The 13023-nt window shown below is 45.4% G+C and overlaps 1 protein-coding gene across 1 annotated transcript in view; it reads left to right on the top strand.

Annotated features, from left to right (window-relative positions):
- The first annotated feature begins 490 nt into the window (after nt 1-490).
- The window catches only part of LOC112255657 (short transient receptor potential channel 7-like), a 55421-nt gene continuing 42888 nt past the window's right edge, over nt 491-13023 (top strand). The window contains exons 1-2 of the mRNA XM_042325805.1: nt 491-1243; nt 9661-9843. Coding sequence (XP_042181739.1) covers nt 491-1243; nt 9661-9843 — 936 coding nt within the window. The remainder of the gene's footprint in view (nt 1244-9660; nt 9844-13023) is intronic.

Here is a 13023-nt window from a genome sequence, read left to right as displayed (position 1 = left end):
AGTCCAGGATCTTTGCCTCACTGCCTTCACTGCCTCAGTTTGGTTTCCAGTTGAGGTTATTTTTAAACCTTAGTAATGGGTCTAGTTCCCTGAGATATGGATCTTCTCTGGAAAATCATTATTTTTGTCTCAGGGCCCTGATCTGGCCCAGGATCTAGCAGGTCCAGGCTCTGCTGTCGGCCATGTGCTGTGGTTGACAGCAGTCTCTCTCTCTCTCTCTCTCTCTCTCTCTGTCTTTCTCTCTCTGTCTTTCTCTCTCTCTCTCTCTCTCTCTCTCTCTCTCTCTCTCTCTCTCTCTCTCTCTCTCTCTCTCTCTCTCTCTCTCTCTCTCTCCCTTTAAACTTTAATAATATTGAAATTGTGAAAAATATGAACCTTCCACCCATGAGGCTTTTGGTTATTGACAGCAGGAAAGGGATAACCCTTGCTTAACCATTTCTATCTCTCTCTCGCCCTCCCTCCCTCCTCCCCCTTCTCTAGAATGGAAGCCATGCATCGGAGACACACCACAGTGCGGGAGAAGGGGCGTCGCCAAGCCGTGCGAGGACCCGCCTACATGTTTAACGAGCGTGGCTCGGCCCTGACGCCCGAGGAAGAGGGTTTCCTTGATGCCGCCGAGTACGGCAACATCCCAGTGGTCCGCAAGATGCTGGAGGAGTCCAAGACCCTTAACTTCAACTGTGTGGACTACATGGGCCAGAATGCATTGCAGCTGGCGGTGGGAAACGAACACTTGGAAGTGACTGAGCTGTTGTTAAAGAAGGAGGGGCAAGCCAGAGTGGGTGACGGGCTCCTATTGGCTATATCTAAAGGGTATGTGCGTATTGTGGAAGCCATATTAGGGAACCCGGCATTTAGCCAGGGGCTGCGGCTCACTCTGAGTCCCCTTGAACAGGAGCTACGGGATGATGATTTTTACGCTTACGACGAAGACGGGACTCGGTTTTCTCATGACGTCACCCCTATCATCCTAGCAGCACACTGTCAGGAATATGAGATTGTACATATCCTGCTCACCAAGGGGGCCCGCATTGAGAGGCCTCATGACTACTTCTGTAAGTGCAATGAGTGTGCAGAGAAGCAGAGAAGGGACTCGTTCAGCCACTCGCGCTCCAGGATGAACGCTTATAAAGGGCTGGCCAGTGCTGCCTACCTGTCCCTGTCTAGTGAGGATCCTGTATTCACCTCGCTGGAGCTCAGCAACGAACTGGCCAGACTGGCTAACATAGAGACTGAGTTTAAGGTAAGTTTAACAGGCCAGACTGGCTAACATAGAGACTGAGTTTAAGGTGAGTTTAACAGGCCAGACTGACTAACATAGAGACTAAGTTTAAGGTGAGAGATGATGGAACACAAAACAAATACAACACACACATGCAAACACACACACAGACACACTAAACAGAAAACACACACGCTAGAGACCGAGTTTCAGGAGAGAGATCAGAACACATCAAATCAAATCAAAGTTTATTTTTCACGTGCGCCGAATACAACAGGTAGACCTTACAGTGAAATGCTTACTTACAGGCTCTAACCAATAGTGTAAAAAATGTATTAGTTGAATAAAAAGTAAGTAAAGAAATAAAACAACAGTAAAAAGACAGGCTATATACAGTAGCGAGGCTATAAAAGTAGCGAGGCTACATACAGACACCGGTTAGTCAGGCTGATTGAGGTAGCATTTACATGTAGATATGGTTAAAGTGACTATGCCTATATGATAAACAGAGAGTGTCAGTAACGTAAAAGAGGGGTTGGTGGGTGGTGGGTGGCGGGACACAATGCAGAAAGCCCGGTTAGCCATTTGATTACCTGTTCAGGAGTCTTATGGCTTGGGGGTAAAAACTGTTGAGAGGCCTATTTGTACTAGACTTGGCACTCCAGTACCGCTTGCCTTGCAGTAGTAGAGAGAACAGTCTATGACTGGGGTGGCTGGGGTCTTTGACAATCTTCAGGGCCTTCCTCTGACACAACCTGGTGTAAAGGTCCTGGATGGCAGACAGCTTAGCACATGTGATGTACTGGGCCGTACGTACTACCCTCTGTAGTGCCTTGCGGTCGGAGGCCGAGTAATTGCCATACCAAGCAGTGATGCAACCAGTGTTGCAGCTGTAGAACCTTTTGAGGATCTCAGGACCCATGCCAAATCCTTTTAGTTTCCTGAGGGGGAATAGGCTTTGTTTGCCCTCTTTACGAATATCTTGGTGTGTTTGGACCATTCTAGTTTTTGTTGATGTGGACACCATACACACAACAATGGGACTCTCCAGAACTGATTTGAAGTCACACAATAATCAGCGGTATGCTTTGATACTTTCTAAGGTGTGTAGGAACAGAGAGCAGTATCTCAGAGTGAGAGAGTGAGAGTGAGAGAGAGTGAGAGTGTGAGAGAGAGAGAGTGTGAGAGAGAGAGAGTGTGAGAGAGAGAGAGTGTGAGAGAAAGAGAGTGTGAGAGAGAGAGAGAGTGTGAGAGAGAGAGTGTGAGAGAGAGTGTGAGAGAGAGTGTGAGAGAGAGAGAGAGAGAGAGAGAGCTTTTCTGACTCACTTCTTCTACACACACACACAGAAACATACACCAGGTGTATTCAGACCCCTTTTCCCACATTTTGTTACGTTACATCCTTATTCTAAAATGGATTAAATAAAAAAATAATCCTCATCAATCTACACACAATACCCCATAATGACAAAGAGAAAACAGGTATTTAGAAATGTTTGCAAAATTATAAAAAATAAAAAATAAAATATCTTCTTTACTAAAGGATTCAGACCCTTTGTTGTGAAACTCAAAATTTAGCTCAGGTGCATCCTGTTTCCATTGATCATCCTTGAGATGTTTCTACAACTTGATTGGAGTCCACCCGTGGTCAATTAAATTGATTGGACATGATTTGGAAAGGCACACACCTGTCTATATAAGGTCCCACAGTTGACAGTGCATTTCAGAGCATAAACCAAGCCATGAGGTTGAAGGAATTGTCCTTAGAGCTCTGAGACAGGATTGTGTCGTGGCACACATCTGGGGAAGGGTACTCAAACATTTCTGCAGCATTGAAGGTTCCCAAGAACACAGTGACCTCCATCATTCTTAAATGGAAGAAGTTTGGAACCACCAAGACTTCCTAGAGCTGGCCGCTCGACCAAACTGAGCAACTCCTCAGTTAAAGGCACATGACAGCTTGCTTTGAGTTTGCTAAAAGGCACCTAAAGGACTCTGACTATAAGAAACAAGATTCTCTGGTCTGATGAAACCAAGATGGAACTCTTTGGCCTGAATACCAAGCGTCACGTCTGGAGGAAACCAGGCACCTTCCCTACGGTGAAGCATGGTGGTGGAAGACCAAGAAGACTCGAGGCTGTAATCGCTGCCAAAGGGTCTGAATACTTATGTAAATGTGATATTTCATCATAAATATTTTACGAAAACCTGTTTTTACTTTGTCATTATGGGGTATTGTGTGTAGATTGATGAATAAAAATATAGAATAATTTTAGAATAAGGCTGTCACATAACAAAATGTGGATAAAGTCAAGGGGTCTGAATACTTTCCCAAGGCACTGTATACACTCATACTGTACACACGTTAACATGTTAACAGCACACAATTGGGTCTTGAGTTTCATGCTGCAGTGTGGGATATACAGCCACAAGGACGGGAACATGATTTAAGCCCAGAAGCTATGGGAGGGAGGGGAGGCAGAGGGGAATATTTTGGCATTGGGGGGGGTCAGGTAAAGGGAGGAGAAGGGTGCAGTCCAGACGGGTGCTTGGGTCGGCATTTGTCGTGACTAGAGCTGTCTGTCTGTCTGCTTCCCAGAACTGTAAATGAGAAATAGTCTCCTGGGGGACGTAGTTCTATTACTCTCCATCTCTCTCATTACACATTCATTATAACCTGTTTCGCTCTCTCTCCTCCCTCTCCAATCCTCTCTCTCCCTCTCACTCTAACCTCCCTCTCCCATCTTCTCTCTCCCTCTCACTCTAACCTCCCTCTCATCCTCCATCTCTCTCCCTCTCACTCTCTCCTCCCTCTCATCCTCCATCTCTCTCCCTCTCACTCTAACCCCCCCTCATCCTCCATCTCACGCTAACCTCCCTCTCATCCTCCATTTCTCTCCCTCTCACTTCCCTCTCATCCTCCATCTCTCTCCCTCTCACTCTAACCTCCCTCTCATCCTCCATCTCACCCTCCATCTCTCTGCCTCTCACCCTCACCCTCCATCTCTCTCCCTCTCACTCTCTCCTCCCTCTCATCCTCCATCTCTCTCCCTCTCCCTCTCTCCCTCTAACCTCCCTCTCATCCTCCATCTATCTGTCCCTCCCTCTATTTCAATGAAAGGAAGGACATTATGAATCTAACAGGTGCTGTTGCCACCAGTGATGTCATTGCCCTCTGCAGTGTTTGTGTGCAGTATAAGCCTGTTTTTATTTAACTAGGCGAGTCAGTTAAGAACAAATTCTTATTTTCAATGATGGCCTAAGAACAGTGGGTTAACTGCCTAGTTCAGGGGCAGAACGCCAGATTTGTACCTTGTCAGCTCGGGGCTCGAACTTGCAACCTTTCGGTTACTAGTCCAACACTCTAACCACAAGGTTACGCTGCCGCCCCGCTGTTGTCCCGGGTGATGTTGACAAGGTGTCATGTATTGTCCAAGTGGGTTAAGGTGATAGGGACAACACACAATGTGGTCCTAATGTTAGGGATAGGGATTGTAGCAGACAATGTGTCTATGTTAGAGATAAGACTAGGGTCATAATGTTAGATGTGTGTTCATTTTGATGCTATGAATTTGATGCAGATAATTTGTAACAAGTCCCACATTCATCTTACATTAGTTTGGCGTTGTCTGTCCCCCGACCGGCTAGACAGGTCCATCGCGCTCCTGTAGTGCCCCTGGACAGGACAGACAAACACACACACACATGCATACACACACTCAGTATCAATGAATCAGAATCAACTTAATTCACACATACATGATCAATGTTTCAATTGTTTCAAGGCTTAAAAATCCTCTTTAACCTGGCTCCTCCCCTTCATCAGAATCCGAGTCACCTTTATTCACCAATTATATTTCCATATACTGAGAGTTTTACTTGGTGATATGGTGCTGCTAGTGATACACACCATACTGAGAGTTTTACTTGGTGATATGGTGCTGCTAGTGATAGACAACATACTGAGAGTTTTACTTGGTGATATGGTGCTGCTAGTGATAGACAACATACTGAGAGTTTTACTTGGTGATATGGTGCTGCTAGTGATAGACAACATACTGAGAGTTTTACTTGGTGATATGGTATATAGCAGTGAATTTTAGACACAGATTAAACCACAAAGACCAGGGAAGTTTTCCAATGCCTCACAAAGAAGGGCACCTATTGGTAGATGGGTCAAAATAAATAAAAAAGATGTTGAATATCCTTTTGAGCATGGTGAAGTTATTAATTGCATCAATACAATACACCCAGTCACTACAAAGATACAGGCATCCTTTGTAACTCAGTTGCCAGAGAGGAAGGAAACTTCTCAGGGATTTCACCATGAAGCCAATGGTCACTTTAAAACAGTTACAGAGTTTAACGGCTGTGATAGGAGGACACCGAGATGGATCACCAACATAGTAGTTACTCCACAATACGAACCTAAATTATAGAGTGAAAAAACAAATGAAAGCCTATACTCAATAAAAAATATTGAAAATATGCATTTCAGTCTCTGTCGACATTTAGCTCGACAAACCATTTTGACTGGTCCTGGAGGCATTGGTTGGCAGATTTAGTATGTTTTCGTGCAAATGAAATACACTGATGGATTCTTTGTTGTGTGCACGCATGTGCATGTCCACACGCATGGGGGTGAGTGCATGTGTCAAGCTTGAATTTGTGGGTGTGTGGTTGTTTGTTTATGAGTGTTTATGTGTGTGTTAGCATATCTGAGGGACCTCAAGCACTGGCCTGCAGAGCTCTGTGGGGTTCAAGGGAGCACATAAGGAGGCAGGAGTATGGAAGGATGGAAGAAGGAGCAATGGGTGAATGGATGAACGAGGCAGAGAAATATAAGAATGAGATAGGAAGAGATACAGGAAGAGATATTTGGGGTTTAGAGAGGGAGAGGGAGTGTTTGGAAAATGAATCAAAATGTTTATGTGAAAGAGAGATGGCACAATATGAAGGGATGGGAGAGAAGGAGAGGGGGAGTGTGATGTCAGAGCTGAAAGCTGTGAAATTGTCTCCAGAGCTGCACCTGGTTTCCCAACAGCTAGTCAAGTTATTATACAAACACTAGCTGCACAGGAACTTTATACCACTCATCTCTCTACAGGACCATTCTACCATTCATCTCTCTCTTTTCTCCCTCTACAGGAACATTCTACCACTCTCATCTCTCTACAGGAACATTCTACCATTCATCGCTCTCTTTTCTCCCTCTACAGGAACATTCTACCACTCTCATCTCTCTACAGGAACATTCTACCATTCATCGCTTCTTTTCTCCCTCTACAGGAACATTCTACCACTCATCTCTCTGCAGGAACATTCTACCATTCATCTCTCTCTTTTCTCCCTCTACAGGAACATTCTCTCATCTCTCTCTCCCTCTACAGGAACATTCTACCACTCTCATATCTCTCTTTTCTCCCTCTACAGGAACATTCTACCACTCTCATCTCTCTCTTCTCTCCCTCTACAGGAACATTCTACCACTCTCATCTCTCTCTTCTCTCCCTCTACAGGAACATTCTACCACTCTCATCTCTCTCTTCTCTCCCTCTACAGGAACATTCTACCACTCTCATCTCTCTCTTCCCTCCCTCTACAGGAACATTCTACCTCTCATCTCTCTCGTCTCTCCCTCTACAGGAACATTCTACCTCTCATCTCTCTCTTCTCTCCCTCTACAGGAACATTCTACCACTCTCATCTCTCTCTTCTCTCCCTCTACAGGAACATTTTACCACTCTCACCTCTCTCTTCTCTCCCTCTACAGGAACATTCTACCACTCTCATCTCTCTCTTCCCTCCCTCTACAGGAACATTCTGTGACTCATCTCTCTCGTCTCTCCCTCTACAGGAACATTCTACCACTCTGACCTCTCTCCCTCTGCAGGAACATTCTACCACTCATCTCTCTCTTCTCTCCCTACACAGGAACATTCTACCACTCATCTCTCGCTTCTCCTTATCTTCTGCACCTTTAAGGGGGGGCTGAAATTCCTGATTTAGCCTGGGTTTCAATTTTACTCATTAGGAAATGCGACTGAGAGAAATATTTGAGTCTTGGAGGTGTGCTTTGACGTGCGTGTCTCTTGCGTGTGTGTTGTAACGAGGGAAGTGTTTGTACTTTCACTATGCCAAAATGGAAACCCAAATAGTCACTCCCCCATCTAGAAACAGTCTAACCAGGTCTTGTTTCTGAAAGTAGCCTAGGCTAGCTAGGAAGCTAGTCAACTTTTTCCCCCAATTAGTTTCAGTCAGCACGGGGTGACCGTGGCAAAGTTGGTAATACTTTGGATAGCGTATCTATGGCGATAGTTAGGGATCATCAATAAATTGCACAGTGTAAATGGAACAATATTTTCATGTTGCACATCTTTTAGTCTTAATAAATGCTTTCAATATTTGTAGATTAATTTTTACAATTTAGAGTTGGTTAGAGGTTTTTAAGTCATTGAAATGTTCTTGACGTTTTAAGCTATTGACATTTAAAATATTGTTGCATGTACATTGTGTCATTTACTGATGGTCCCTTACTATCCCCACATATGGATATCAGATGTCAAACCAAATTGACCATGGGTAATATGATTGGGTCGTGTGCAGCTGCACTCCAAATGAATGATTACTTGGGTGCTGCCAGCTGTGGGAAGGATTGAAATGAACCCAACCCAAGGAAAGCTCAGTACCTTTCATTATGTGACATACAATCTTTTCCAAATGGTCTTGCAGATCTCACTTTTGGAGAAGTCTGACTTTATGACCAAAATTATCCCATTAACTCTAAGGTCGATGTCCGCACCCCGTGGAAATCTTATAAACATAATAAAAATTACCCATAAAAATCTGTCAGTTTAAACTAGAGATATCTGTTGTTTTGCATTGTATCGACAACATCCGCCTATGTAACACCATCTGCGGTGAAAGGTGACCAAGCCAGAATGGTCTACTCTACCGGAGCGTCCGAACGGTTTGGCCTACAAACTATTATGACCTCTCACTAACACGATGGTGTGTGTTCTCTATGACCCCCACAAGCATCTTGGGACTTGTCTGAAGTTGGTACAGCTGATCTGCCAACTTCTGTCTGTAGCGTCTGAGCAGTTTGGGCTACACACTACTATGACCCATCTGTGTAAAGGTGAGACACTCACGAACACGTACATGTCGGTTTTACTCTAGGACGCCCACAGGCCTCAGAAGACTGATCAGAAGGTCCCCCGGTAGCAGTTGAACAAATAACTGGAGTACATATGGACACTGGTTAGTTCCAAAAATAAGGGGTTAACACATGTCCCAAAAAAATAACACATTTTTCCAAATCTTTGTTATGATTCTCAGATAAAGGACAGACACTCAAAACAAACTTCCTTTGTATTTTTGGGGGACTATCTGTTGTTGCATGTAGTGAGTCTGTTAGTCAATGCATTTGTATGGGCTAATAGGAAGGCCAAAAATAATGTTTCATCAAATGATGAAATTTTTTCTCCATTTTTTTTGAACACTTCAAATCAAATAGCTAAACGATTGTTAGTTTGACCTTCTTAAAACAATTCCATATAACTTAGTAGAACCCCCCTCCCCCAATATTGATTCCACATAGACTGTTTTCTATCAGAGAAGTTGTTCATATCTTTCAGTTGCTCTTTAATAGCCTCCAGTATTTAGGCTGCAGTAGTTTATGTGTCGGGGAGCTAGGGTCAGTCTGTTATATCTGGAGTATTTCTCCTGTCTTATCTGGTGACATGTGTGAATTTAAGTATGTTCTTTCTTTCTTTCGGAGGACCTGAGCCCTGGGACCATGCCTCAGGACTACCTGGCATGATGACTTCTTGCTGGCCCAAGTCCACCTGGCCATGCTGCTGCTCCAGTTTCAACTGTTCTGCCTGCGGCTATGGAACCCTGACCTGTTCACCAGACGTGCTACCTGTCTGAGATACTCTTAATGATCGGCTATGAAAAGCCAACTGACATTTACTCCTGAGGTGCTGACTTTCTGCACCCTCGACAACTAATGTGATTATTATTATTTGACCACGCTGGTCATTTATGAACATTTGAACACCTTGGCCATGTTCTGTTATAATCTCCACCCGGCACAGCCAGAAGAGGACTGGCCACCCCTCATAGCCTGGTTCCTCTCTAGGTTTCTTCCTAGGTTTCGGCCTTTCTAGGGAGTTTTTCCGCGCCACCGTGCTTCTACACCTGCATTGCTTGCTGTTTGGGGTTTTAGGCTGGCTTTCTGTACAGCACTTTGAGATATCAGCTGATGTAAGAAGGGCTATATAAATCAATTTGATTCATATCTCTTTCCTTCTCTCCCCCCTTTTCTCTCCTCTCTTTCCATCCTTGCTATTTTCATGTGTCCCTTTCTCGGCCACAATCTCTATCCTCCCAGCATTCAACCTCCCCCTCACTTCCTTTCTCTCTCTCAATAGAATGACTACAGGAAGTTGTCCATGCAGTGTAAGGACTTTGTCGTGGGGGTGTTGGACCAGTGCAGAGACACAGAGGAGGTGGAGGCCATCTTGAACGGTGATGTGGACAATGCCCCGCCCAGCGAAAACAACCGGCCCTGCCTCGAACGCGTCAAACTGGCCATTAAATATGAGGTCAAAAAGGTGAGAAACCCTAACCAGGACTGCAACCTGACTGCATTGCTTGACACTGTTGTAAATGACTAACATTACATTTTGTTTTAGTTTACATGCCAGTATTTATCTGAACGCATCAGTGGTGTAAAAAATACCCAATTTTCATACTTGAGTAAAAGTAAAGATACCTAAAAAAAATTACTTAAGTATCAACAGTAAAAGTACAAGTATAAATCATTTCAAATTCCTTATATTAAGCAAACGATGGCCATATTTTCTTTTTTTTTAATTAACAGTTTGCCACAGCCAAGCTCCAACACTCAGATATCATTTACAAGCGAAGCATGTGTTTAGTGAGTCCATCTGTCACGATCGTCGTAGTGAGTGGACCAAGGGTGCAGCGTGATGAAAATTCCACATCTTTATTACGGTGAAACTTTAAACAAAAACAATTAACCAATAACGAAACGTGAAAGTAGTGGTGTACATGCACAAACACAAAACAATATCCCACAAACACAGGTGGGAAAAAGGGCTACCTAAATATGATCCCCAATTAGAGGCAACGATTACCAGCTGCCTCTAATTGGGAACTATACAAAACACCAACATAGAAAAGTTTAACTAGAACACCCCCTAGTCACGCCCTGACCTACTACACCATAGAGAACCAAGGGCTCTCTATGGTCAGGGCGTGACAGTACCCCCAAAGGTGCGGACTCCGGCCACAAAACCTGAAACCAAATGGGGGTTAGGGAGGGTGGCTAGTGTCGGAGGCGGCTCCGGTGCAGGTTGTAGCCCCCCAGGCCCCAGATCTGACCATGGCGCCGGGCTGAACCCCCTGGAGACCCCAGAGGGCTCTGGCCCTGGAGCTGGGTTGACGCCGTGCCACTGGGCGCAGAGGAAGGCTCCAGTCATGGAACGCCGTGCCTGGACTGGGCACCGGCGCAGAGGGCTCTGGCCCTGGAGCTGGGTTGGACGCCGTGCCTGGACTGGGCACCGGAGCAGAGGAAGGCTCCAGTCATGGAACTGGGCTGGCCGCCGTGCCTGGACTGGGCACCGGCGCAGAGGAAGGCACAGGCCTTGGAGCGGGACTGGATGCCGTGCTTGGACTGGGCATCATTGCAGAGGAAATCTCCGGCCTTGGAGCTGGGCTGGCCGCCGTGCCTGGACTGGGCACCAGCGCAGAGGAAGGCACAGGCCTTGGAGCTGGCACCGAAAATACCGGGCTGGGGTGACGCACTGGAGGCCTGGTGCGTGGAGTTGGCACAGGTGGCACCGGACTGATGACACGCACTTCAGGGCGAGTGCGTGGAGCTGGCACAAGACGTACCAGACTGGAGAGGCGCACTGGAGGCCTGGTGCGTGGAGCCGGCACAGGTGGCACCGGACTGGTGACATGCACTTCAGGGCGAGTGCGTGGAGTTGGCACAGGACTCACCAGACTGCTGACAGGCTCTTCAGGTCGGATGCCGTGCAGAACACACCTACATAACATTTCTCTCATTTCTCTCTCTCCCAACTACCCCATCGCCTCTCTGACGGTCTATGGCTCTTCAAGGTGAGTAAGGGGAGCTGGCACAGATGGCACCGGACTGAGGACCCACTCTTCCAATCTCCGCTGCTCCGCCGACCACCCCTAATCCCCCCCCCCACCCCAAAAAAAAAGAATCTTGGTGTTTCTGTGGCCGCGGTCCCCGACATCGTCGTGTGCCTTCCACCTTCCTTGGTGTCTCCTTCCAAGGAAGGGTCTCACAACCTCCCATAATTTCTTCCCAGGTCCAAAACTCCTTTACCTCCGTCACACTCTGCATGGTCCTTGCTTGGTGGGATATTCTGTCACACTCGTGATTAAAGATGGACCAAGGCGCAGCGTGATGGAAGTTCCACATCTTTATTATGGTGAAACTTTAAACAAAAACAATAAACCAATAACGAAATGTGAATGTAGTGGTGTACATGCACAAACACAAAACAATATCCCACAAACACAGGTGGGAAAATGGCTACCTAAATATGATCCCCAATTAGAGGCAACGATTACCAGCTACCTCTAATTGGGAACCATACAAAACATAGAAAATTTAAAGTAGAACACCCCCTAGTCACACCCTGACCTACTACACCATAGAGAACCAAGGGCTCTCTATGGTCAGGACGTGACACCATCAAATCAGAGATAGTAGGGATGACCAGGGATGTTCTTTGTGCTTGAATTGGACCATTTTCCTGTCCTGCCAAGAATTCAAAAAGTAATGAGTATTTTTGTATCACGTTTCAGGAGAAGAACCAGATGTCAAAGTAACAAAAGTGTAATACTAGAACAGGGGGCAGGCAAAACAACAGGTCAAGGGCAGGCAGAGGTCAGTAATCCAGATCAGAGTCCATAAAGAACAGAACTGCAGGCAGTCTCGGGGTCAGGGCAGGCAGAGGTCAATAATCTAGGGTGGTGTGACAAGGTACAGAATGGCAGGTAGGCTCAGGATCAGGGCAGGCAGAAATGCTTAAAACCAGGAAAACTAGAAAACAGGAACTATAACAAGATACAGTGCCTTGCGAAAGTGTTTGGCCCCCTTGAACTTTGCGACCTTTTGCCACATTTCAGGCTTCAAACATAAAGATATAAAACTGTATTTTTTTGTAAAGAATCAACAACAAGTGGGACACAATCATGAAGTGGCTCTCCATCCAACCTCACTGAGCTCAAGCTGTTTTAAGGAAATGGGAAAATTTCAGTCTCTGATGTGCAAAACTGATGGACATAAAACTTACAGCTGTAATCGCACAAATGGTGGCGCTCAAAGTATTCACTAAGGGGGCTGAATAATTTTGCAATTTTTCAGTTTTTGATTTGGGAAAAAGTTTTAAATATCAATAAATGTTGTTCCACTTCTGATTGTGACATACTTGTTGTTGATTCTTCACAAAAAATACAGTTTTATATCTTTATGTTTGAAAAATGTGGCTAAAAGGTCGCAAAGTTCAAGGGGCTGAATAATTTTGCACGCAAGGCACTTTTGCAGGGAAAACCACTTTGCTTGAAAACAAAACAAACTGGCAACAGACAAACAAGAACACAGGTGTAAATACACTGGGGAAATAGGGAAGATGGGCAACACCTGGAGGGGGTGGAGACAAGCACAAAGACAGGTGAAACAGATCAGGGTGTGACACTTTATGGTGTCAGGGGAAATGTACATCATTTTC

Source organism: Oncorhynchus tshawytscha, linkage group LG08 (assembly GCF_018296145.1).
Source record: "Oncorhynchus tshawytscha isolate Ot180627B linkage group LG08, Otsh_v2.0, whole genome shotgun sequence".
Taxonomy (NCBI): Eukaryota; Metazoa; Chordata; class Actinopteri; order Salmoniformes; family Salmonidae; genus Oncorhynchus; species Oncorhynchus tshawytscha.
The sequence above is the reverse complement of the archived record's forward strand: the minus strand, read 5'-3'. Positions and strand labels throughout refer to the sequence as shown.